The sequence below is a fragment of the Aulonocara stuartgranti genome, assembly GCF_965226115.1.
Source record: "Aulonocara stuartgranti genome assembly, chromosome: 10".
Classification (NCBI taxonomy): domain Eukaryota; kingdom Metazoa; phylum Chordata; class Actinopteri; order Cichliformes; family Cichlidae; genus Aulonocara; species Aulonocara stuartgranti.
Genome location: NC_138946.1, coordinates 5,878,882 through 5,906,146, shown reverse-complemented (window position 1 = coordinate 5,906,146; position 27,265 = coordinate 5,878,882). Strand labels below are relative to the sequence as shown.

General features: G+C 42.2%; 1 protein-coding gene across 2 annotated transcripts; it reads left to right on the top strand.

The window, feature by feature from the left end:
• The first annotated feature begins 10,068 nt into the window (after positions 1–10,068).
• On the top strand, positions 10,069–25,955 carry dtx2 (deltex 2, E3 ubiquitin ligase). Of its 2 annotated transcripts, XM_082549928.1 has the most exons (9): positions 10,069–10,711; positions 11,176–11,761; positions 13,270–13,328; positions 17,788–18,021; positions 19,354–19,421; positions 20,307–20,474; positions 21,362–21,523; positions 22,749–22,838; positions 24,482–25,955. In XM_082549928.1, exons 1-9 carry the CDS (start codon positions 10,402–10,404, stop codon positions 24,728–24,730), a joined length of 1,926 nt encoding a protein of 641 aa, XP_082406054.1. In that variant the 5' UTR covers positions 10,069–10,401; the 3' UTR covers positions 24,731–25,955. The 2 variants fall into 2 exon arrangements, with proteins under 2 accessions (XP_082406054.1, XP_082406055.1); XM_082549929.1 differs by lacking the exon at positions 17,788–18,021 and having other exon boundaries at positions 10,070–10,711.
• The last annotated feature ends 1,310 nt before the right edge of the window (positions 25,956–27,265 follow it).

The following is a 27,265-nucleotide window of genomic DNA, read 5'->3' as shown; positions in this document are numbered from 1 at the left end:
TTTTGCAAATATTCCTCACATTTCCACTAGCATCATGTTCTTTGCACCACTTGCATGTAGGACTTTGAGTCTTACTCACACATTGACTAATAGCTGGGATTTTTTTTTTAATCTGACAGACTGCAGCTTCTTTAACTGTAGATCAAGTATTTTCTTTTGTAGCCTGCTTTTTGAGTAGTGAGCCTCTGTTATCATTCAAGGTAGTTGCTCAAGTACAAGATGACTTTTCCATTGTGGCAGACATCTGCCAAAGATTTACTGTATTTTTTACACCAGATTACAAGGCACACTGTCGATGAACAGGTCTGTTTTCATACATAAGGTGCACCGGATTATAAGGCGTATTAAGCAAAACAAAACAGTCAGATAAGTCAGACTTTACTCAACTCATTCTTCTTACGTCCTCCACTTCTGTACCATTGATTCATTAATGTTGAATTCTCTTGCAGCTGCTCTATTCCCATGTTGTTGCAGTATATTAATGACTAACCTCGTATTGTGGATGGATTATCTCAGTTGTTCTCCTGACTGAAGTTTGGCCCATTTACAGCATCCTGTCATGCGATTGCATTTTTCCATAACAATCAATTCAATTCAATTCAATTTTATTTATACAGCGCCAAATCACAACAGCAGTCGCCTCAAGGCCCTTTATATTGTAAGGTAGACCCTACAATAATACATACAGAGAAAAACCCAACAATCAAATGACCCCTATGAGCAAGCACTTTGGTGACAGTGGGAAGGAAAAACTCCCTTTTAACAGGAAGAAACCTCCGGCAGAACCAGGCTCAGGGAGGGGTGGGGCCATCTGCTGTGACTGCTCGGGGTGAGAGAAGGAAGACGGGATAAAGACATGCTGTGGAAGAGAGACAGAGGTTAATAACAAGTATGATTCAATGCAGAGAGGTCTATTAACTCATAGTGAGTGAAAAAGGTGACTGGAAAGGAAAAACTTAATGCATCATGGGAATCCCCCAGCAGCCTACACCTATTGCAGCATAACTAAGGGAGGATTCAGGGTCACCTGGTCCAGCCCTAATTATATGCTTTAGCATAAAGGAAAGTTTTAAGCCTAATCTTAAAAGTAGAGATAGTGTCTGTCTCCCGAATCCAAATTGGAAGCTGGTTCCACAGAAGAGGGGCCTGAAAACTGAAGGCTCTGCCTCCCATTCTACTTTTAAATACTCTAGGAACAACAAGTAAGCCTGCAGTGTGAGAGTGAAGTGCTCTAATAGGGTGATATGGTACTACAAGGTCATTAAGATATGATGGGGCCTGATTATTTAAGACCTTGTATGTGAGGAGCAGGATTTTGAATTCAATTCTGGATTTGACAGGGAGCCAATGAAGGGAAGCCAATACAGGAGAAATATACTCTCTCTTTCTAGTCCCTGTCAGTACTCTTGCTGCAGCATTTTGGATTAACTGAAGCTTTTTAGGGGGGGTTTAGGACTTCCTGATAATAATGAATTACAGTACTCCTGCCTGGAAGTAATAAATCCATGAAATAGTTTTTCAGCGTCATTCTGAGACAGGATATTTCTAATTTTAGAGATGTTGTGTAAATGGAAGAAGACAGTCCAACATATTTGTTTAATATGTGCATTGAAGGACATGTCTTGATCAAAAATCACTCCAAGGTTCCTCACAGTGTTACTGGAGGCCAAGGTAATGCCATCCAGAGTAACAATTAGAATTAGAATTAGAATTCAACTTTATTGTCATTGCACATGCACAGGTACAGGGCAACGAAATGCAGTTTGCATCCATCCAGAAGTGCTTTAGTGATATAGATATATTACAATATATATTAGCAATAGTATAGATATGTAAGTATATTACAGAAATGGGTCTATTATGGTATGTTATAATGTACACGGTATGAAGTATGTTGTGAATATTCTATAACTATAAGTATGTACAGGCTGTAGTGAGTACAAGCTATGTACAGGATATGAACAGGATATAAATATGAAAAACTATGCAGAATATGAAATAAATAACTTTACAGAAATCTGAGATATACAGCTATACAGAAATGGGAACTATGCAAGTTGTAAACAGTTGTAGGATTAGAGATTATCGAATGTACAGAATGATTATTTACACAGAGCTATACAGTAGTGCAGTTAAGATAAGTGAGGGTGTAGATAGTTTCTACAGAGGCTATATAAAGTGCTAGTGGTTGTGAGTGGTGGTTCAGTCCATGTTATTATTGTGTGTTTGAGGGTACAGTTGTCCATTGTGGGTGTGTGTATGTTCAGTCCATGTGTTAACGTGGGTCAGATGTCAGGAGGCAGAGTTCAGGAGTCTGACAGCTGTGGGGAAGAAGCTGTTCCGGTACCTGGTGGTCTTAGTCCGGAGGCTCCTGTGGCGCCTCCCAGAGGGCAGGAGGGTGAAGAGTCCATGTGACGGGTGACTGGGGTCTTTGATGATTTTCCCAGCCCTTTTCAGACACCGCTTCCTGTAGATGTCTTTTATGGCAGGAAGTGGTGCTCCGGCGATGCGCTGGGCAGTTTTCACGACCCTCTGCAACGCCTTCCGGTCCGAGGCAGAGCAGTTCCCGTACCAGACTGTTATACAGTTGGTCAGGATGCTCTCGATGGTGCAACGATAGAAGTTCACCAGGATGTCTGAGGACAGGTGGTTCTTCCTCAGAGTCCTCAAGAAGAAGAGGCGCTGGTGAGCCTTCTTGACCAGCTTGGAGCAGTTGGTCGTCCAGGTGAGATCCTCGGAGATGTGGACTCCCAGGAACTTGAAGCTGCTCACACGCTCCACAGCCGTCCCCTTAATGTGGATGGGTGGATGTGGGTCAGCATTCCTCCTGTAGTCCACGATGAGCTCCTTGGTCTTCTCGGTGTTAAGCAGCAGGTTGTTTCTGTCGCACCACTCAGCCAGCCGATCCACCTCCTCCCTGTAGGCGGCCTCATCGTTGTCACTGATGAGGCCAATCACCGTGGTGTCATCTGCAAACTTAATGATGGTGTTGGAACCATCAGCAGGTCTGCAGTCGTGGGTGAAGAGGGAGTAGAGGAAAGGGCTCATCACACAGCCTTGTGGTACACCGGTGTTCATCGTGATTGTAGATGAGCAGCGGTTATCCAGCCGGACATGTTGGGGGCGGTTGGTCAGGAAGTCCAGTAACCATTTGCAGATGAGGGAACTGATGCCCAGGTCTGTCAGTTTCCTGATGAGTTGTGAGGGGTGGATTGTATTGAATGCTGAACTGAAGTCTATAAACAGCATTCTGGCGTAGGTGTTGTTGTTGTACACGTGTGAGAGGACAGAGTGCAGTGCGATGGAGACTGCATCCTCTGTGCTCCTGTTCTGACGGTATGCGAATTGGTGGGGGTCCAGGGTGGGGGGGAAACAGGATTTGAAGTGTGCTAGGACCAGCTGCTCTAAGCACTTAGTGATGATGGGGGTGAGTGCTACTGGGCGGTAGTCATTGAGGCAAGATGGGTTGGAGTTTTTGGGTATCGGGACGATGGAGGTGGATTTGAAGCAGGCCGGTACCACAGCGTGGGCCAAGGACAGATTGAATATGTCTGTGAGCACTCCTGCAAGCTCCCCAGAACACGCTCTGAGAACACGCCCGGGGATGCCATCAGGGCCTGCAGCCTTGTGGACATTGATCCTGCTCAGCACCGCTCCTACATCGGTGGGGGAGAGAGTCAGAGGTTGGTGGTCTGGCGTCATGTCTGCTTTGGTTGTGGTTGTGGGGTTCCCTCGCTCAAAACGAGCATAAAAGTTGTTGAGCTCGTTGAGGAAGGAGACATCAGAGGATGCGGGGGAGGGTTTGGTGGTCCTGTAGTCTGTAATGGTCTGGAGTCCTTGCCACATGCGTCGGGGGTTGGAGTTGGAGAAGTGTTCTTCTACCTTCTTTTTGTAATGGTGTTTGGCTTTTTTGATGCCCTTCTTTAGATTAGCCCTGGCTGTGCTGTAGGCGTGTGCATCTCCAGACCTAAAGGCAGTGTTGTGGGCCTTCAGGAGGAGACGAACATCCCGGTTCATCCAAGGCTTCTGGTTGGGGTACATGGTGATCCGTTTCTGGGTGGTGACACTGTCTGTGGTTTCGGAGATGTAATCCAGTACAGATGAGGCGTACTGGTCCAGGTCTGTGTGGGTGAACATATTCCAGTCTGTGTTTTTAAATCTGTCCTGGAGCACTGCGTCTGTCCCCTCTGGCCGCACTTTAATTGTCCTCACAGCAGGTTTCACACGTTGGATGAGTGGTGAATACCGAGGTGTGAGGAACAGGGAGAGATGGTCCGATTGTCCAATGTGGGGGAGGGGTGTGGCTTTGTAGGCTCCAGCCAGGTTGGAATACACATGGTCTAAAGTCTTGTCTCCTCTGGTGTGGCAGGAGACATGTTGGTGGAATCTGGGGAGGACTGTCTTTAAGTTGGTGTGGTTGAAGTCGCCAGCAACAATGAAAGCAGCCTCGGGGTGTTTATTCTGGTGTTTGTTAATGGCTGCAGAAAGTTCTTTCATGGCCAACCTAGCATTAGCGTCGGGGGGGGGGGGTATTTACACGGCAGTGAGTATGATAGAAGTGAGTTCTCTGGGGAGATAATAAGGTCTGTATTTGACCATTAAAAACTCTGCATTAGGTGAGCAGTGACTCTCAGTAGTAGTGGAGTTCATGCACCAAGCATTGTTAATATAAATGCACAAACCTCTTGTTAGAATCTTGTTAGATACCATATTTCTAAGATTTTTAGGGCCGAGAACAATAACCTCAGTTTTATCTGAATTTAGAAGCAGAAAGTTAGCGGCCATCGCGACCCTCATGTTAACTTTTATCAAGTGGGAAAAAAGTTAGCATTCATCCTCCAGCTTCACTGTTTATGTTATGCTAACATAGCTGTGTCGCTAGTGATCACGTAGCACATCATTATATACCAGCTAGCCCAACTTCAGTAACCCTACAAACATCACCGCTGTTTAGTTTTCTGTCTTCATTTACGTCGAAAGTGATTCCAAAGCTGTATGTTTAAATTTTTTCAGAACATGCTATATCTTGTTTAGGTGGAAGCCAGCGAGCTAACTTCCTGCTAACTTCTAATTTCCTTAGATTTAACAAATTCTGTTTTCATGGATGCCTGGATGTTAAACTTAATTGTTACACCTGGTAAAGCATAAACGCTGATCATTTTATTAAAGATGAAAGAATTTAGAAAGTTTTTAACTCTCAGTGATGCCGCAGTGTTCGTTTGACTTTGAGACCTGAAGCAGATGGAGTCTTGGACCCAGATTACACTGCGGGGCTCCTGACTACGGTAGCCGTAATGCTCCGAAAATCCATCAAGCTCACTGAAGTCGTTTTGATTTTTGAGCGCTGTGTACCACAAAGTCAGTTTGAGGTCAGTAAGCACAAGCAGAATTCATACATAAGGCACACTGTTGATTTTTGAGAAGTTAAAAGATTTTAAGTGCGCCTTACAGTACAAAAAATACAATAATGGAAAATAAAATGGTAAACTTTTAGAAAGTTGCACACTGTAACATAAGAAGGTGAAACTTAGAGGACGAAAACAAGTGAAGCCACAATATCACAAGATACCAATGATTCTGTAGTCTGTATATATGTATCTATTTTATATTATATTTTGCACTTTTAAGGGTTATGTATGTAACATTTTATACAGAGTAAGACTATTCTGACACTGCTCAACAATTTATACATCGGTTTATTGCAGATTGGTGAACCTCTGCCTCTTAAGATGTTCTTCTAACCAACCCTCACTTTTCCAACCTTTTGTTGTGCCAACTTTTTTGAAACATGTTGCTGGCATCAAATCCAAAACGAGCTAATACTTTTCCTAAAATGTCACACTTTCTCAGTTTAACATTTGATTTCTGTGGGGTTTTTTGTTCCATTGTGAATAAAGTGTGAGTTAATCAGATATTCAACCAATTGCATTTGTTTATTCATTTATTGCATCATATTTAATTTTTTTTCCACACAGTGTCCCAGTTTTCTCAAAACTGGGTTTGTTTGTATATCAAATGAGGCAGCATAGATACTACCACAACAAATACCATGTAGAAAGTGTGCATAGTTGTATCTGTTCACAGGATTTTTAAACTGTATTTAAAGATGTAGAAATAGCTAATACAACATTTCCCATACCCAACAGATCAGTTTAAGCTTGCAAGTTTGTGATCAAATCCTTCATGGATCACAGCCCTCTGCTATTTAATTCTCCCTTACAACTCACTATTTGATCACTTATCTTCTTGTAAAGGTCTGCAAGACATCTGGACCAAAATCCATTTATAAGCTGCTTATTAGCATTTACAACTGCAGACTTGATGAATTATGAAATCCATGATTTATTAACAATGATAAGTGCAGGTGACTATTTCACAGTGGCTGAGTAAAAATCAAGCGTCTAAGATCCGTTATTAATATCAAATGTACATCAGCCATTATTTAATAACGTTTATGTATATGTTTAATGTAATAAATGCTCACACCAACGCTGTAAATGCTATAAGCAAGTTTGCATACAGAATGGCACCAAAGCAGCCATAAATGGCATTTCCAAATTGCATGTTGTCAAAGTAGACTACAGAGCGATGGATCTAAATGCTGTGCTTTTCAACTGCATTATTTTGCATTAATTTTTCCAGCATTGTGTCCTCATTATCTTGTAAGTACTGGAAATGCTTACATTGCATTTCACGATCTAAATGTCACGATCTAAAGCAAGAATCTAGTTTTTGTTTAGCACATTTTTTAAAAATTTTGTCTGCTATACCTTATGCAACTACTGTTTGCTACAGAAAATGTATAATCCCTGCTGAATGGCATTAGTAGCTAGAGGTTACTAGAGGTGGGTGAAATTGGTTGCAAAGAAGGTGCTGCATCAAAAATCTTTTGTTGCTAGCTGAAAGTCTGTGCCTCAAGGTGCAGCCAACATGTCTCAAAAGGTGCAACTTCCCTAGCAACGAGTGGTTGCCAGACAATTGCAGACAGGTATCTAGGCCTGTCTGATTGGGGCCTAATTCACTTGTTCTTACACTGACAGGCATCCTACATGACATGGTTAACAGTAATTCCAATTCAGTTAAATTTTATTTATATAGTGCCAAATCACAACAATAGTCACCTCAAGGTGCTTAATATTATACAGTGGAGACCCTGAAATATTACAGAGAATCCCCAACAATCAGATGACTCCCTGTGAGCAAGCACTTTGGCAACGGCGGGAAGGTAAAACTCCCTTTTAACAAAGAAGAAACCTCCTGCAGAACCAGGTTCAGGGAGGGGCGGCCATCTGCAGTGACTGGTTGGGGCTGAGGGGAGGAAGACAGGAAAAAAGACATGCTGTGGAAGAGAGCCTGAGATTAATAATAACTCATAATTAAATGCAGATTGGTGTATTAACACCATGTGTGGTTTGTGGTCACGCAGACCTCAATAATAATTTCTGAGCATCACGAGATATATCATAGTTCAATAGCAAAACTAATTTAATGTTTGTGAATGTTTAATCTGTTTTCTGATCATTCACTGGAGAAAACTCAAAAAACTAATAATAATAATTTGAAAAGTAGCATTTGAAAGGTGGTCTTTTTACCTGCATGTTGATAGCAGGTTCATCTGCTAGTTGTGACAAAATCATTTTTAATTGTATTTTTTAATGATTAAAAAATGTTTTTTAAGTGCAAGACTCTGATCCTGTATCACAGGAAACAGCAGACATGCAGGCAGCTTTGCTCATCCTTTCGACTCTCCTTAAAATGTTGTCTGTAATTTGTGTTGTGATGACCGTGGTGAAGGCCCCAAGTCAAGACACGTCTGTCAAAGAATGAAATTGTTCTGTATTCTAAAAGTATTGCTGGAGCTTTAAGCTCCTTTGCTCCATTATTCCATTTTCTTAACTTCTCATCCAGCTGAGGGTCACAGGCATGCTGAAGCCCACCCCTGCTGTCACAGGCCTGAAAGGTGGGCACAAACTAGTCACTGTGCCTAAGCATGCTTTTTTAAAATTTATTTTGCTTATTTACAGAATCACTGGTCCGTGGCTCTCGTTCAACTCTATTTTCTCAGTTTTAAGAAGCGTGTGACCTTCAGCTCCAACCAGGATTGTTTAAGTGGGCTGAGAAAGAGAGAAAACCGCCCCTAGAAACCTAATCATAGTGATGCCTGTGGATTATTGCAGGGACACTGCTTCTGTTCCTGTTAAATTTTTAAATGTCATTTCTTATTGCTGCAGGAACCACAAACAAAGTTCCAGTTACCTTCATTGTACTGAGGAAGAAGGCAAAAAATCTCAAATGCATATTTCACAACTTCAGCTAATAAAACCAAAACTGTGTGCACAGATAGATTTATTAAAAAAAGTTTCTATGTCATGCGGGCATAGGGACTGCAAATGTTCCAGTGTTTTACAGTGTTTCTGCGTTCTTGTTGCACGCAAGACAAAGACGAAAAATAACAAGAACATCAGATGCCATAAATTAATTTAACACTGATAAATCTGAAAACATTTAAACTGCAGGACTTTAAGAGCAGACCTCAGGAAAAGATGACTCAAAGCAATGTTCTCACTGCTAAATCATTTGACTCTGTCTTCAAACCAAATAATGGCTGCTTGCATCATTTTTTACTGTCATTTTTTTGTGTGTGCTTGTGGAGACAATGTGTTCTAGTTACATTAGAAAAACCATAGATGAATGGTTTTATTTTTATATTGAAACATCAGATCCTCGTCTTTATTAGTTATTATTATTACATTTGTCACTTTGAAACTACTTGGCATGGGCTTGGCTATTGATTATATGTCACTTTGTGGGCTAAGGGGAAAGCTCAAATCCCATTTGGCCACTACTTTAATCAATGTTCACACTGGTGTCAGAACTGTCTAGTTCTATTATCACGTAGCAGAATTTAATGAACACCATACTTACAAACTAGATCCAGTAATAATCTAGTTTGGGTGGCAGATGGATCACAAAGCCATTTATCGCCATCTTTAGTCTTATACCTGTGCTAGCACTGGAATTTTGGGCAGCATTCAGTTTAGTGGTGTCTGGTTAATAATTAGTCATTACTCAAGCAACCAGCCTGAGGTTTTAGAAGGTCGTTTGGTAGATTTTCATATGCATTTATTTGTGTCATACCCATTTATCTCCAGTTGAGGGCAGAAATACTACTGAGGGGGTTCTAATCTCCTTTGAATACAGAAGCAGGGAAAGAAGAGGGGGATAGTGTGAAAGAAGAAGAATGCAACCTTCATGCGCACCTTGTAAGTGAAATTTTTAGAGGTGAGGTGTGCACAAAAAGCTTTTGTTTTAATCATCTGACATGAGAAATGGTGCTCCACCTTAAGAACTACCAACCCCCACTCCCGCAATGCCTTAAATAAATCATCACTTTGCACCACCACTTGAGCCAAGGAATGAAGACTGTCTGCGTGTTATCGGCTGAGATAAAAAAAATAAAATAAAAAAATCCCAGATCTTTGCGGCTCCAGATTTCACCCGGAAACATTTTAATCACAATTTCATTTCACAAAAAGACATTAGATGTATTTGATGAGATTTCACTTACACACATATGGGCCCCTTGTTACAAATAGTGGATATTATTATAATACGGTTATTATAGTTAAACCAAATTAAAAACTGAAATTAGGTGTGAGAGGGGGAAAAAGTTGAGTTAAAATAAAAGCCTAGACTTTAGAAAAAAAATTAAGTGAAGCAATAATTACTTACTTACTAAATTCTTAGTATAAAATATAAATTTTGTGATGGGGCATTGGTGCCTGTGTCTATTGATACTGGAATGTCCGCTTGTCTCTGTGTCAAGTATTTCTATCGCTGTATTGTATTTTTGCCCTAAATCTTGCCGCTGACATATTCCACCCTTTACATTATAAATAAAAAAATGAATCTAATACTTAACCGAAAGAATTAATCAAAACAAAAAATCACAACAAAAAAGGATATTAAATACAGTCATAGTCTGTGTCACTGTGGTCTAAAATAAATATAGCTTTCAGAAAGGGAAACCTACGGTTTCTGTACGTTTTCTGTTTCAGATTGAGACGAGCTGAGTTGTGATATTACCGACGGTCCCTGAACGCAGCGGCAGAAGAAGGACGGATTCCTGGCAACGCCGCAACAAAGCTAACGTTAACCATGTACTGCTAAACCGTGTGAATGCATTAGCTTCGCAAACATGTACTTATGTGTTTATCTGGAGTGTTTACCAACTGATACCTACCTCATAGCTTCCTCAAAGGCGCGTTAACACATTCACAATGGAATTTTTTAACGAGCCAAGCTAGCCCAGCTAGCACACTTTGTCTTCGTCGCAGCCACAAACGGTTGACTAGCTAACCAGAACGAGTTGTTGTTAGCTTCGGGCTAGTTTTGGCGAAAATGGCAATTGTGTCTGGGTCCTGTGCCAGGGTAAACGGGTCTAGAAACGGGCCTCCTGTGTCAGCTACACCCTCTGGATCTGTCGGGCAGTCTCAGCCCATGATAGCGGTGTGGGAATGGCAGGATGACCAGGGTTACTGGCGGCCTTACAGCGGCCAGGTGAGCGCCTACATCGAGCGTTGTCTGTCACCGCGGGGCCACAGAGGAGGAGCACCCGGCTCTACGAGCATCTGTCTCGGACAATCAGACCCCAGCCTGTCGCCTTACCTCATTGACATACCAAGCTTGAAGCAGTTTCGACAGGACACAGGTAAACATATCTAACACGTCATGGCATGACCTTAACGTTCATTCCTCGTTAACAGTTTTGCCTCAAACCTCACAGGCCCGGTTGGCTGTAACGTTAGCCGGCTAGCATTAGCTTGCAGGGCGCTGTTGTTATGATTCATATAAGCTGAGAAGTATCCATAAAGTTACAGTTCTTTAGCGACATTTTTACGTGAACCTAGCTACAAATCATGAATTACGTCACAACATTGTGAGATTAACATCTAAAGATGCTTGGTGTGTCTTAAACTGTCATAATTTTGTGTGTCTGTATGTGTGTTTAAAATTAAGTCATAGCCATGTATGTAATGTGTCATTAGTTCTGGCATACAAGTGAATGAACAAGGGGCTTTTCGTTTATGTCTTAAAAACATAACACACACACACAACGTTGCAGTTTTAATTCCGTTTATTCACTAAAAATCAATGTGCCTCTTTTCTTTTCAGGTAAGACCCGGTCAGTACGCCGGTCTCTGTTTGCCCAGTCCTCCGGCCTTGGTAGTGGTGTTTACTGGGAATGGGCCAACGATGAAGGAGGATGGACCCCATATGAGACGCGAACCTCTATCCTTTTGGAGCACAGCTATCAGGCTCGCCAAGGCACAGCAGATCTGGGCCCCCATGGATACAATTATATAGTGGATCTCACATCTCTGGCGCAGGTTAACAAATCGACGGGTTTCAGACGCCAGGTGCGACGCCAATGCAACCTCCCCTACCCGCTGGCTTCTTCCGGACCCCCAGCTATCCCCTCGGGCCCCGCCTGCTCCTGCCAGCAGTGTTTAAGCCACAGCAGCACCGGACCCATGCCGAGCCGTTCGCGACATTCCTTCTCGTCAGGGAGTCTGAACCGGCCTAGTCTTCAAGGCACAGGAAGGGCTGTGGCGGCTCATCCTACTTCTGTCTACTCCCCGTACCCCAGGAGACCTCTCTCAGTTGGTGGCATGTCCTGGGGCAGCCCCTGGGCTCCACCGACATCTGGCAGTCAACTTTCTGCACCTCTGACCAACTCTACCAGTGCCAATGGGTTAAGGTTGGTATCTGATACCTATCCTAGATTGTGTGATTTGGATAGATGTGCAGGGTTCATGTTACAAGGTCCTCTATCTGCTTTCCTCCTCTTCCTCTTTGTCTTTCCTGCCTCTGTCAGTGTTGACCTTTCTTGTAAAACAGGAAAGGCAGAAAAAAAAAAACAGATCTGTAGCTCCAGTACTTCATTGGTATGTTTGCTTTGGCTCACTTCCTGTGACTCTTGTCTGTGTCATCACTGACCTCCCTTCCTTTTGTTCCAGCTAGCAGAGAAAGCTTACTTGCAGCTTCTCTGGGCTTTAATGTTTTTTGCACGCTGAGTTTTAGCCACTAGAAATTAAAACTAGTGTATTAAAAACATGGTTGCTCAGTAGACAAAAGAATTGTCTAAATCTTTGCGGTGAATGTTTACATGCTTTAAAAAGAGAAATTGTTGCCATGTATTTAATTAAATTTTTTTAACTCCTGGGTGTGGATGCTAAAGGAGGCGCACCCATGCATGGAAAAAATAATTATTATTGTGTAATAGTACATCATAATACTCCTTTTCAAGTACTTTAATTGCCAAGTTTTTTATGACTGAAAAAAATGTTGCAAGCTTCCTGTCCATTGAGTAACTCCACCCTTTTGGGGCACGGCTGCCTGTGGTGTTCTCCCTCTTTGGCAGCCGGCTTCAGCTCTCTGTTGCTCACTGTGTGGCTCTCCTGGGTCACTGTGCCGCCTGGGGCTCGCTTCGCCCCATCTGTGCCAGCAAATTTCCTGGCGGGTGCCCTTGTAACATGAACTGCATGGTCAAAAACATCCGTTAGTCTAGAACCACCATCATCCTCACCTCTATTTCAATTCCTTTATTTTGTTTTTCATTTGAATTGTATTTATAAGTTTAAGGTCAGTCACTGTACTCTTATGTTTAACTTAATGAACAATTGTATTACTATCTTTATTTTTACAGTTGCGGACATGCTGTCATAGCCCATATTCATTCAAGCAATATGTTGTTCAGACTGTAGTGCACAGAGCTCTTTGGCTACAGAAATGGACCAGTACCACCTCAGCACTGAGTCAGTGTTGCCTTTTTGCAGCCCTTTAACTGGATTTAGTTTAGCGCTCCATCATACTCGAGGACTGACAGCTGCTTCTTTTTCTCCTGTTGCAAAGTAAACACATTCATTGGGCACATATCCATCTGTGTATTGACTGCAGAGTCACGCTCCCTGGTTGCTCTGTGCACATGCAGTCACTGCTGAGTTGTTGTTAATCAGTCTTAGACATGGATAATTAGTCATTCACTGAGCTGGAGACAGTCAGTAAAGGTAAATAAGCCTTATGCAGTTACTCCCTGACAGGTCTAATTTTCTTGCTTCTGGATCTAGTGCCAAAGCTTTTCCTTTTCTCTGATTGCATTGAAAACTAAAAAGGTTCTTAGTTCTTGTTTTGTTCTTCCTGTCTGGTTCATTGTTGCTTTATTTTTATGTTGACTGAATGTCACCGTCTCTGTTTCCTGCCCTCCAGTGTTCCTTCCATCTCTGTGCAGCTGAATGGATCCACCAGCGTGAGCTCTGCCCTAGCAGGTAAATGGGTCACTGACCATCCATCCTCAGCGTAACCCCTGCTCTGTCTATCCTTCAGTACACCTCTCAGTCAGTTTCAGGTTTTATTCAGTAGACTGTTAGTATTTTAGATGCCACTCCACTGCATTTGTTTTCCCTGTGAGTGTCCGTCTGTTTAGGAAAAATGTGCCAGGAAAAGCCTGAAGGAGGGAGGTAAAAATAAAAATGTGCGCACCCTAAATGTTAAGCAAACATCAGAGAGAGGCTTAACTGATACCATCCCATTTGTCATAGCAGTGTACCTAAAAACAGCTTCTGAAACAGCCCTATTTTGTGTGTGAGTGTGAGCTCACACAAGTTTCCTCATGCTGTGCAGAACATTTGGCTCTCCATGCAAAAGCATGATTAACTTCAGCATTCAGACTTGATCCTATAAGACAGCTGTGGACCCCCACAACCCCACCCAGCTCTGGTTTTTGATTGATCTCTTAAGTCTCTAACAACATAATAGTTGGATGCGCAATTGCAGGGTTTTTCTTGCACATACAACTTTGGTGCACAGCAAAGAGGTTTTGGATTTCTGCCAAAAGGAAAATCGCCAGCACCGTGATAAGAACACACTACTATTCAAGCTTAAAAATTCATTTTAAAATGGCCAGAAAGGACAGAAAAACGTCTGTTAACTAAGGCAACACACACTCTTCTGCTTGCATGTGTAGAGACCCTGCTTGACTTTGACAGGGCCCAATGTGTTTCATTTGAGGTAAGCTTGTAGTGAAGGCAGACATGCGAAAGGTCAGTGTGACAGAGGAGGATACTAGGGATGGGGTGGGATGGAGGGAGCAGCTGAAAGAAGAAATGTGGTGAATCTCTGACTTAATGTTTCAAGCAATCTCAGGATCACCACGTATAATTATTATTTTTTTCATAATTTCTGTAGTATTTTCCTAAAAATGAAAATGCAGAATCCTGCTATGTTTGACAACATATCTGCATGCTTCATGTCTTATAGACTGTTTTCTTGTGGCACACTCAACTTTTCTTGAAACTAGGCTCCTAATAACAAGCATGCATTAAAAAATGGAAAAATTGATATCATGTCATGATAATATCAGAAGTAGGTACAGGTACTCTTACATCCATGTATGGATGTAAGAGTTTAATTAAAAGGCCAGTATTTCAAAGCAATTTCTAAATTTGACTGCTGGTCTTTGCCACATTTTATATAGATGGTGGAGTAATATTGTTATGACCATACATTTTCAGACTACAAAAATCCTAAAGTGAAAATTTGATTGACTCCAGAATACTAACTCGATTTAACTGTACGACAGTCCAACTGATAAGGGATGTTTGAGACCAAAAGCAATGCCGATATTTCTTGATTTAAGAATCTGATATATCTGCCTTTTTTTCCCCAGGCACATTAAACATAAACAGATATTCCTAACATTTGTTATGTGTAATAATTTACTCTGACTATTTACTAATGGCTACTTGGGGCTCTACAAAACCGAGTCAACCTCCATAGACTTCCAATGATTTATAGCCCAGTTATAATGAGCTACTTTGGTCTCTGTCTCTGATTTCATTCTTTATAACAACTGTAAAGGATAGCCTTTTCTTTCTCAATCACCTGTTTTTAATTAAGGGTCACAGCCACACTGTCATGCCAACAGCCGCTAGCTGCCACCTCGGACTCACCTCGGCTGATTTGAGTAGCTGTGTTTGTGGTTGGTGCCTTTGGTTCCAGCATAACAAGCAGATAAGCATAAGAAGTGGTGACACCATCATATTTGTTTGATGTAATTGGAAGGTATCGAAAGACTGTTTGCAGCCAAAGGCTTATTAACACTTGTGAAGTCCTGTCTAATCCAGGTGGTGTGCTCTCTTTTTTTCTCATTATTAAATATGTTATAAATAAAACTTTGAGCATAGTGTTTCACACCTTATTTCCCACTTATGAATGACTCATTGTCACATATTTTTAGCACATTGATTTTCCTGAGGTGGTAAAATCTGAGTGCAGTTTGATGTAGTACATCAGCAGGTTGTAATTGTCATAAAATGGCAGAAATGAAAAGCAATGCATTATTTTGTTCTCTGCTGCTCACTCCTAAAAATTATGAGTCAGGTTGTGTGCTATGACAAACTGAATCAATACAATCAGCCCGGAAGAAGCAAGTGGACCAGAACCTCATTAGTGAAAATGCTGAACTGAGACCCGAGGAAATAGTTTCAAATGGAGGGTCACTCTTACAGTTTCTCCTCCAAATGTACAGCTTTAATGGTCTTTGTTCAGGAATGAATATTCATAGGAATAAGAACTGTAGTTTGTACAGTTTTGTCAAGAATATAAAATAAACAAATGTATTAATTTCCTGGTTTGAGATTGACTCGAACTCATTCCCACGTTAGCTTTGTTACAGACTGGTGCAGACACACGCTTAAAGTAAATTAAATTATCTTTACATCAAATGACCAACACATGCAACTGTTTGCATGAACGTTGCTTTGGTTTTCACTAGCCTGCCATTTTCATACTGGAAAACAGGGGAGCTAGAAGATTGAACAAGCTGTAAAGGCATCAGTCTCTGCTTCAAGATTGTCTCCTGGAGCAGCGCTGCACCTCTTCCTGCACACCTGATTTTGGAACCTTTGGATTTCAAATAACCTTTTTTTTTTGTGGGAGTGAAAGATCCTGTTTTCTGTGGGTCAGGTGTTAGCATCTAGGGGCTACAGTTTGGATAGTTTGCAGTTAATTTTGTCCTTCAGATTTCTCGGGATATTAAAGTACAGCCAGAATATAAAAACAATACTACTGGATTTTCACGGGGAACCAGTGAACTGTTCTTCAAAGATGAACGCTTAATTATGAGTTGTGACATGCTAGCTTTACCAGTGGCAAGTTTCTTTTCTTTTAATTATGTAGTGGAGTAATGTTTAAGACTTGTTGGCGGCTGTAATCATCTTCAGTGGCATCTAATCTCATTACCTCATGTTTTATCAGTCTGATGCTTGGTGTCGTCTTCCATTTTTGTTATTTCACAGCAGTCATCCTACCATCCATAAACGATTTGATTTTTTTTGTCTTTAATGACTTGGTGACAATCCATATTCCTCAAAAATCATGCCAGCCTCTATCTGCATTGACAGTCAATCTTGGAGATGCAGCTCTGATCACCAAGGATGCTACTGAGCAGAGATAAGTTTGACTTGCGTGGTGAAATTGCATATACGCCCATTAAAAGTGGTAAAAACAGGACTTCCAGTGGGCTGGAAGTGATTCAGAGGTGCCCAAGGAGACAACCTTGAAGGAAAAACTGGCCAATTTAAAAAAAAAAATGTAAATACATTTATAAAATATGGAATTTTGAGCAGAGCTGTAGGCTGCATTTAAAAGATGCCCAAAGTTAAGTTAACATCTGTTCGTTCTAGTGAACAGGAGGGGGCGACTCTTCTGTTTGGAAAAACAATTGTAGTCTATAGATGTCTATGGTAAAACTAACCCACCACTCACTGGATCTGTGACCTTACTAAACACTTTTGTGATGAGTTTGTAATCTCAGTCACTAGTTTGAAGTCTAGTTGGGTCATGATGTTGATTTTTTGTGTTTTGGTCTCATTTAGAGTAAAGTGGCTAAAGCAGGGTGTGCAAATGCATGAGCGTGCAGTAGCCTTCATCGTGTCCTCAGCAACCAACATCTTCAGGTCTTAGTTGAACTGTGTTAAATATTCTTGTTAATCAGTATCAGAATAAAGAGACTCAGTGACCAGAAAACTCCTGAGCAGCAGCAGTTTTGTAGCACAACTGGAGGCCGATGTTTTGCTAATAGTTAGCCCAAGTCAGGCTGTACCTGCCAAAACGGTTGACTGCACTCAACCGAGTGTTTTACTTTTGTTTCTTTTGAGTTTGACTTCTTCATTTGTAAGAGAATGGAAGTTCTATTTTTACCTGTCCTTAAACGGTACCGCACTTAATCGTAAAATTGAAGCTTTTACGCCACATTGCAGAGGGTTATTGCGCTCTTGTAAATCATTCCCTGTGGCCCGACTGGTCAGACTTGGAGCTTGTGGGCACAGTCGATTCCCAGTGAATCTTTTGCTAGCACCAGGACGCCCTGTGTTTTGCCCTTAGCTGATGAGATTTATGTCACCACTGCAGCAACATTAGCCGTGTTCGCAATCAGCACAGTGGATTTAAGACGAGGGACAGCCACAGTAAACCAGATTAATTTGTTGAACATGAACAGTATGGGTTTAATTTGAAAATCTCTGCCGTCTGAGTGTGATGTTTTTTGTAAGTGTGTATGGAGAAGGCTCGATGTGGGCGCGTCAGCTGCTGCTACCTCTTGATTTGTTCCCTTCTGCCTCCTGCATATCTCCACTTGCCTCCTGCCTTGCTCACCTGCCCCACTCTGCCTTGTCCCATCCCGCCTCAACCTAAACCAACCCCCACCCTACCCCCCTCCACTTCCAGGCATGGCCTCCATTTTGATGTCAGCAGTGGGACTCGGCGTGCACTTCACCTCTGCCCCTCTCCCTCAGCAGCAGCAGCAGCATCCGCCGCCACAGCATCAGCAGCCTGCTCCTTTCTCTCTTCCTCCTCCTCCTCCTCTCCTTCCCCCAGCCAGCAGGCCCATCAAGCCCCACAGCAGCAGCAGCACCAGCACCAGCAGTTCAGTTAGGAGAGCAAAGAGGCAGCACAGGAGAGGTAGCTACCACACCATCAGTCCTCAAATCTACCTTTTTTTCTTTTTTTTTCCTCTCATCAACATCATCGTCGTCCTGTGATCTGCTTTTCATCCTCAAGCACCACACGCTTGAGGAACATTAAATCCTGCATTGACTCACTTTCACGCAAGTGTACTGACTATCTGTGTTGGCTTTGATTCAACTATCACAGGCTTTTCTGCTGTTTCCCCCTCCAGTGTCATTCAGGCTCTTCAACTCCTGCACCTCATTAGCTTTAACTTCCTTCTTAAGTCTGCCTTAAGTTGGCTAAATGCGGCAAAAAGATGCTCTCTGGCAGAATGTTTCAATTCTAAATACAAGTGTATAGATATGGGTGATAAACTACAGGAAGAAAAACCTGAGTAAATAGTCTGTGGGGGGCAGTAAGTGCAGATAAGAGGAATATCTTGCCAAGCAGCTCAGAGTGGAGCCACTCTCTCGGCTTATGGTGGCGTTTGTTTTCATTTGTAACATATTTATTACAGCAGCAGGTCGTCGTTTAGGGGTGTTTAGGTGCTTATGACATCAGGACAAAATGTTGGTACCGTTCCAGCTTCTCATGCAAAACGACATTTGAAAGAAAAAGCTGCTGGAGGTTGATTCGGTGTGTGTTAAATGGGCTTTGCTCATTTTCTGTAGTTTGGTGTCACTCGGCTAATATGTTACCTGTCACTTTCACATTATTGCTGCCGTTCTTTGTTTCTCTATGTTGTCACAGCCGCTTGTTAAAATAAACAGGTCACGTGTCAGCGATTAGAAGCACAGTGAGTCTGGAAACGGGTCAGTGAAGTTAATGTTTTTTGTGTTTCTCAGCTGGGAAGAATTATTCGATCTTTAAAAATCTGTATTTAAATGGAGCTGTCTTACTCAATAAACGTAAAACGATGAGGATGAGCGTTTAGTTAGCTCGCAGAGTTTTCTTTCCTAAACAGACTTGACACTCACGCTTGTGCATTTGAGAGAATATGTTAGAAAAATGCAGACAGTGTCTGTTTCAATGTCTCATGTTGCCAATCAACATTTAATGCTCGTTGTTCTGCTAAGCATTCACGTCTTCCCTCTGCATCACATATTTACATCGGCTGGTTCTTGATTGGAGGATGTTGGTCAAAATTGGACACAATTTAATGGTAGCTGGAGTTAAACATGGGAAATGTCTGACTGAAATTGTATTTTGAGATTGTGACACAAACCATTTCATTTCATCTCATCAGAATCTCTCTTCTTGCTGCTTCTTGTATGCTTGTGGACTGGCCTGTTTTGACTCAATCGCTCATTGACTTTGCATTTTCTCCTTTTGTTCCTCTTTCAGCATCAACTCAGAGACCCGAGGAGGTGATTCAGCGCTACATGGAGGTGGTGGCTGGAGTACAAGACGAGGTAAATGTTTCCGTGTTTCCCCTGTCTACTCCCAGATCTGTTAGAAATGAAAGAAAAGTTCATTTATTGTTTTGATGAACAATTCTTGCATGAATCGGATTAATGATTCTTTTGGTCAGTATTGAGGTCAAAAATATTTTACACAATTAGCCGTTAAACACTCAACGTCAGTCTTTTTGTTACTGGATTTCCATCATCTTTAAATGTAATTCGAGTAAATAACCCTTTACCACTTCTACATTGGTTCAAGCCCCACGTCTGATAACATGTCCACGCAAATTGTCTTTAACTTGAAGAGTATAAGAGATAATCTGGTTGGGAATTATTCCCAGACTTTGTTTTCTCCTTAGCGCTCCTCCCTTTAGCGGTTGCTACAGCGGATCATCACACCACAGCATCCTTCTCTGTCACTCCAGAAATCTGTGGTTGTCCTCTTTTCTTCCCATCCTTTGCCCAGTATACCCACCATCCCTCCTCTGTGCACATGTCCAAACAATCTCAATCATGTCTCTCTAACTTTTTTCCCAAAGCTCAACCTGAGCTGTCTCTCTAATGTTCCCAATTCGGTTACTCCAAATCAAACTTTAGCATTTTTAATTCTGACACCTGTAGCTCCACCGTATCCTGTGTTGTGACACCTGTAGCTGTTTCTGCGTGTCCTCCTAGACCAAAAGACTTTCTGCTGTCTCGGCTCAAGCTTAACTAAACACTGAGTTTGGACTTAATAGAGAACCACAATTCAAAACTGAATGCAGCACAAAAATTGTTTTATCTCAGCTGTCTTGTTCGATAGTGATTGTTGAGCCGAATGGTAAATAAGTTTCTGTGAAGTGAGTTTGTGTTGTGTAATTTTGCTCTGAGCATAGATATCTCATGTACCTTCAGGACTGTATTATCTGCATGGACCAACTGTCCAACCCATCTGGCTACGAGACCCCATCCACAGAGGAGGGAGGCCAGAGCATCCAGCCAGACACTGTGGGAAAATTCATCAAATGTGGGCACACCCTGCATATGCTCTGCATGCTGGCCATGTACAACAATGGAACGAAGGTAAGAGACTTTTATCAGCAGTGTAGCCTCAGATCTGAAGGACGAAAACCACCACAACCGTGTGAGGACTTTTATTTAATCTTTATTTAACCAGTAAAAAAACCTGAGATTAAAAACATCTTTAAAAAAGTGTCCTGCCCAAGAGAGACAGCAGTACAGTCAGAAGTTGCATAAATTAAACCCCCCACCCCACAGGAAGCCAGAGGAAGTAAAAAAAAAAAAACAACCCACACCCATAGATTACCTTATTTGTTCGCCCCAGCTTTATCTCGGCTAAGTGTGAAAACCTCTAATGGATTTGGCACTAGTTTATGGGCATACTAATTTCTCTGTATCACTAGGCATGTTGGTAGCTACATCTGTCATCATGTGGCCGCAGACATGTAGTGACAGCGGTTTGGGGGAGTAGAGCAGCATCACCAACATTTGTAACATCACCAACAAAACAATTTCCCAACTGGTGTTGATTCTACTAAGGCCGAAGATGGAAAGATGCTGACTGTAAGAGTCTGTAAGTCTGATGGCCAGGAAGCCGGTCCTGGCTACAGCACTAGCCCCTCTGCCATGTTTGTTTCAGGTCATTTCAAATGCAGATATGTGGAATAGCATTTAGGATGAATTTCTACTTCAGAGAATAATACCCTGAAACAAAGTCTATAAGTTCAATCTTTGTACTTTTACTTTTTTTTTTCCGCCACAAACAGAATAATTGGTGATTAATTTTCTCTCGATTGACCAGCCGACTCATTTACTGCTCATTGATTGCTCCTTCAAACTTGCTCTTGCATCATGATCCACTCATGAGGAAGTTGTTGAGTGTTTCTGCTTGTTTCTACTGATGGTTTGGTTGACGTGGCTCTCTGGTGTCTTCGCTTCCTCCTCCTCAGGATGGCAGCTTGCAGTGCCCCTCGTGTAAGACAATCTACGGCGAGAAGACGGGCACCCAGCCGAAAGGCAAGATGGAAATATACAGCATCGCACAGTCGCTGCCAGGCCATCCAGACTGCGGCACCATCCAGATAATCTATAGCATACCACCCGGCATACAGGTACTGCTGCTGGTGCTTCTTTTTCTTTCAGCTGCTCCTTCTCTGCCTCCATCTCACCCTCCACCCCAACCCTCTGCATGTGCTCCTCCGCTACATCCATGAATCTTCTCTGAGGTCTTCCTCTTTTCCTCCTCAATCATCATCCTTTGTTCAGCATATCCACTGTCCCCCATTTGCACATGTCCCACGTGTCTCAGCCCGAGCTGTCCCTCTGATGTACTCACTCCTAATCCTCTCCCTTCTGGTCTCCTAGCAAAAATCTCCTGATCTCCAACTCTGCCACCTCCACCTCCTGTTATTTTGTTAGCTACATCATCTCCAAGCCATACATCAGAGCAGATCCTCACCAGCCGAAAAAGCATGTTCAGGCAGATTGTTCAGATACTGGACACAATCTGCTGTTGCTAGACTTGACAGGGTGTCAAAATCGATAGCACAGATTCGTCTGCTGTCCCTGGAGAAAAGAAGCTCCTGGAATAGTTAAAAGGAACCAGAATCATAGAAACTTGTACTTTAGAAGTAGACCAGTTACTGATGTTATACAATGTTACAATAACAAGACAAAAAGGTCAAAACTCCTGCAACAACTCCATTGTCAGACCATCCTCAATGTGGGCCATGATCACAACTTCCACGAGAGCTGGGAAAAAGGAGGAAAGACCATCTTTCTGTTGTATCTCGACGAATTTTCCTCAGTTTCATACTAGGAGCAGAAGCATGAGGGGAATCTCGAACTCAGGAGTGTTTTTGTATGTTTGTCTGTGTCTGCGCCAGCACATTTGGACGTCTAATTAGAGGATGACTGGAAAAAAAACTGTTGCCTGGACGACAGCTTGTTCACCATTAGCCAGGGCTTTCTAAAGTAGTTTAACAGTCTGATGCTCGGCTTTGCTGCTAAAGAGCCTTTTCCTGCATGCTGCTGTGAACGGCTCAGAGTTACTTCCTCCTTTTATTACAGTGTTTTAGGAAAGAAAGCCCAATTTCGTTCGCAATTTCTTCTGTCTGTAAATCTGACTTTTATGTATTTATTTATAACCTCCACATACACAGCCGGCCTGAAGTTGTAAGCACTTAAATGCAGTTTGTATCGATCTGTTGGTTTACTGTTAACAATCTGCAAAATCTTTGATTAGATTATCCGACTGTTCCGAGTGACCTCTCTCTCTCTCTCTGTTGTATTAAGCTTTATAACTTAACATCAGTCACTTTGTGTCCTTGTCACCAGGGTCCCGAGCATCCCAACCCAGGCCAGCCGTACACCTGTAGAGGCTTCCCTCGCTTCTGTTTCCTGCCAGACAACGACAAGGGCAGAAAGGTAAGAACATCAACTTGCCGGAACTCGACAGGCGAACGTCATCTACCCAAACATCGGCGTAGTGCTCCACGAGGACTCCAGCGCGCTGTTATCATTAATGTTGTGCTCATTTATAGGGCTGTGTTGTTTTCATGGTGCATCAGTGCCTCATGCCGTCTTCACTGGTAACCACAGTCGTACTCTTTAGAGTCTATAAATAATCTCTTATGTAATTCACTAATGGAAAATTGGATTAAATTATTCCAGTTGTAGTTTATCTGTGCCGCGCCGCAGACTCATTTCCAGCAGCAGACGCTGGCGGGTGAGCGCTGCCTGCACTGCATGGATGTGAGATCATGAAAATATCCCCACGTTGGGGACACAGCCGTATTGTATTTTTATAATGTAGGCTCTCTGCTACAGTTCATGACCTCAATGATGTATTTTGTTTTTCATGCCATAATGAAATACATGGATGGATTCAGGTCTGGACTGCAATGAGACCAGTTTGCTTGCAGATAATTAAATAAGACAAGAATGGAAAGAAGGTAAAAGTTAGAGACCCTAAAATAATACGGAGAAAACCCCAACAATTAGACAAGCCCCATCTGGTCTTTAAGTCTGACGTCATTAGGGTCCAAACTCCACTTCAGGTCCCAAAGTCAAAGGAACACTGCAGCATTACTGAGAGTTACAAACTGTCTAAATTATTTTATCTGTAATAAAATCCATCCATAAAAACAGATTCTATGAAATTTAACACAATTAGCAGGAAGTTAGCTCGCTAGTTTCCACCTAAACACGATATAGCATGTTCTGACTGACAGATTTCTGAAAAAATTAAAACGTACAGCTCTGCTATCACTTCCAACATAAATGAAGAAAAACTAAACAGCAGTGACGTTTGTAGGGTTACTGAAGTTGGACTAGCTGGTACATAATGATGTGCTAACATCGCTAGCAACACAGCGATGTTAGCATAACATAAACACAGTGAAGCTGGAGGATGAACGCTAACTTTTTTCCACTTAATAAAAGTTAACATGAGGGTTCCCGATGGTTAGGGACAAATGCAATCGCATGGCAGGATGCTGTAAACGGACCAAACTTCAGTCAGGAGAACAACTGAGATAATCCATCCACAATACGAGGTTAGTCATTAATATTACAGCTGGGCTGTAGTTACATCGTAAGGTTTTAAAATCTGAGCTTTCAAACGTGCTGCCGATGAATAATGTTAAATAAAACCGAGAGAGGCCGACAGTTGTCACTGATTTTTCTTTTTTTTTCTTTTTTAGGGGCTTGTTCAGATTAAATAGAACAAGATACAAAGCATTAAAGCATGTTAAAAAAAAACCCTAACGGCCTTAATAAACGCAGAGTAGTTTAAACCCGGTAGCAGGGTTCATAAGTCATCACTTAAAGACCACATGAGCAAGCACATGGCAACAGTGGGAAGGAAAAACTCCCTTTTACCAGGAAGAAACCTCTCACAGAACCAGACTCGTCTTAAGTTATTGAACAATTGTTTAATTGAGCTGTGAACTATTCAGTGACACAAACAAAAGTAACAAATCTATATTTTAAAGGCTGGAAAATGATGAGATGATAAATTTCAAATCCAGCCGTGTCTCACAAGCGTTCCTTGTGTTTCTGCTGTAAAGGTCCTCGAGCTGCTGAAGGTGGCGTGGATGCGGCGTCTCATCTTCACCGTGGGAACGTCCAGCACCACCGGAGAGCCCGACACAGTGGTGTGGAACGGCATCCACCACAAAACCGAGATGATGTCCAACTTGTCGGGCCACGGCTACCCTGACCCCAACTATTTGGACAATGTTCTGTCTGAGCTGGCCTCTCAGGGCGTGACAGAGGACTGCCTCAAACCCCCAGGAAGCGGCAGCGGCGCCAGCTAGGCCTCAGCTCCGAGCTTCGCACGCTTCCACTCACCGCTAACCCATCGAGAGTTAACCCTCCTGAATCCTCTGCTCTGTGCCCAGGTGGACTTCCTGCAACATCTCTGTGTTAATAAATTCATGTCAGCGTCCACCCAAACCTCATGGAGTGAGCGAAGGGAGGGAAAGTGAGCTAAATAAAAGCCTTGAATCTTCTTTGAGAGGAGACACAGTTGGAGTAGAATTGTTTGGTTGCATCACGTGTTACAGGAGATTGGACTCAGATTAAAAAAAAACAAGAAAAAAGCAGCAGGGCTCCACTGACTGAGCCCTCCATCAAACCTCCATCAGCTGGAGGTTCTTTCTGTTTATTTGTTCGTCCGTCCGTCCGTTTGTTTGTTTGTTTTATTCTATTCTCTTCTTTTTCTCATCAAGCCTCATCTATATCCCCTCATTCGGTTTCCATGAGAATGAGAGCTTACACTGGGGATAAAAGGTCTCACAAGCACTTTAGTTCTGACGCTGCATTTAGCTGGCAAGATGTGCGATCTCCCCATAAAGGGCAATTATTCTTCTTCTTCTTCTTCTGTTGTTTTTAAATTGGTAACTAATGCCAAAGTGTTTCTGCTGAAAACGTTCACGTTTAGCTCAGCGACATGGACACCTCTCGTAGCAAACTCCGTATTGATGAGAAGAGGCAATATTTACTGTTGTAAATAAATCTAAAAAAGAATTAGACAAAAATATGTTTAAAAAAACATTTGACACTACTTCTGATCTGACCGTGATATATTTAACAATTTGATGAGAAGAAGCACTCACAACAGTCTGATTTAACTTTTTATTTTATTTTTTATTTTCGGATGTGCAGAACCTACGCCACGTTAGGTTCGCTCTCTTAAATGTTTTACAGTTTGTGTTGCCGTGTGTGACACGGGGACAAGGTGTATAGCTCCCCGACGACCTCAGTTCTCCTGTCCAGACAGGTGTAAACGGCTGCCGAGATGAAACAAAAAACAAAACAACGGCTCTGGATGAGAACATCTTTAGTGTGACAATCAAGGTCATCGGACTCGTCTCGATTTTAAAGAAAAAAAGATCCTGCGGGTTGCCGCCTCCTGTATTCACATGCATTATTCTGCTCACAGTACTGCAGTACAGTCGCTCAACTCAGTCTTGACATGTATACAAACAAGAAAAAATGGGGGGAAAAAAATATCTGCAATAAAGACATAATGCAAAACGAGCCCTGGTTCGTCTCTTGTATCCGAGTATCTGTTTGAGCTGATGAAGCTTCAGTCTGCAGGGTAGTGTTGCAGTTTTTGTACTTTAAGGTGCTTCAGGTCCTTGTATGCGACCCCCGCTAATTAGCTGCTGTATGACCACTCGACGTGATCATCATGGATAATGGCTCTCAATACATGGCTCCCTGAAGCATTATAGATTGGCATCTAATCACGTCCAGAGAGGGCAGAAAGAAGATGAAGGTGGGAGATGTCTGATGGTGCTGTAGGTGGTCACAGCAAAACGCATTATCCTGATTATTTGCTTCTGTTTGTTATGGTGAAACGACAGCTGGGTTTCCTTTGCAGGAAGTGTGGCCTCAGTACACTTAGAGGAGCTCCTCCAATTAAAGGGAACCAGCTGAGGTGGTTCTGGTATCTGACTAGGACACATCGGGGATTGCAGGGATGGACTGCTGGACGGGATGGACGTCCATCAAGTCTACATACATCTGCCAGCAAAACAAAGAGTCTCCAAACATCAAAGAGCGAGGAGGTAAAGGTTCTTTGGCAACGCTTATCACCTTGACTTCTTATCTTCAGCCTTCACCTGCACCTGGTAAAGATGCAGAGCTGCAATAAAATGAGTCTGTGTATCAGCTGCTTCCCCGTTGCCATGACGATGAAATTCCAGCATGAGCACCTCTTCAGTCATTTGAGGATACAGAATAATGTAGATGAGGAAGTAAGGTTTTTCTTTTTGTACCTGAAGTCTGTGAAGCTAAAAAAAAAACCTATTAAGGCAACACTTAAATCAGTATAGCATCAGGTGAGTTAAGTAACAGACTGGCCTACTCTAAAAGTAGATTCTATCACCACACATTATCCCCATAAACTTTGACATGAATTTCTGAAAAGAAATCAGTGAAACTGTTTAAAAAAAATTACTATTTTTAAAAATTAGTTGATCTCTTAAATTGTAAGAAAAACATGTAAAATTGCAGAGCTGTAGCTCTTTGATTGTCCTGTCAGAAAATTATATTTTATTTATTTTTACAGTGTATCATTGTTTAAAAAAAAAAAAAGGGAAAAAGATGACATTTTCTGTCATTTAAATTTTTTTATCTATTACCTAAATATTTTGGTGTATCATGGGGGAGATCTTTATCAGTAAAGATAAAGCTGTAAAACTTATAAAAGTTTTCCACAGCTTTTAAGTAGGGCCGGATTAGAGTCTTCGCTGATCTGGCCCCCAGCCCTTATGTTTGACACTCATAATCTAAACCAGGGTTGGGCAACTCCAGGCCTCGAGTGCTGGTGTCCTGCAGGTTTT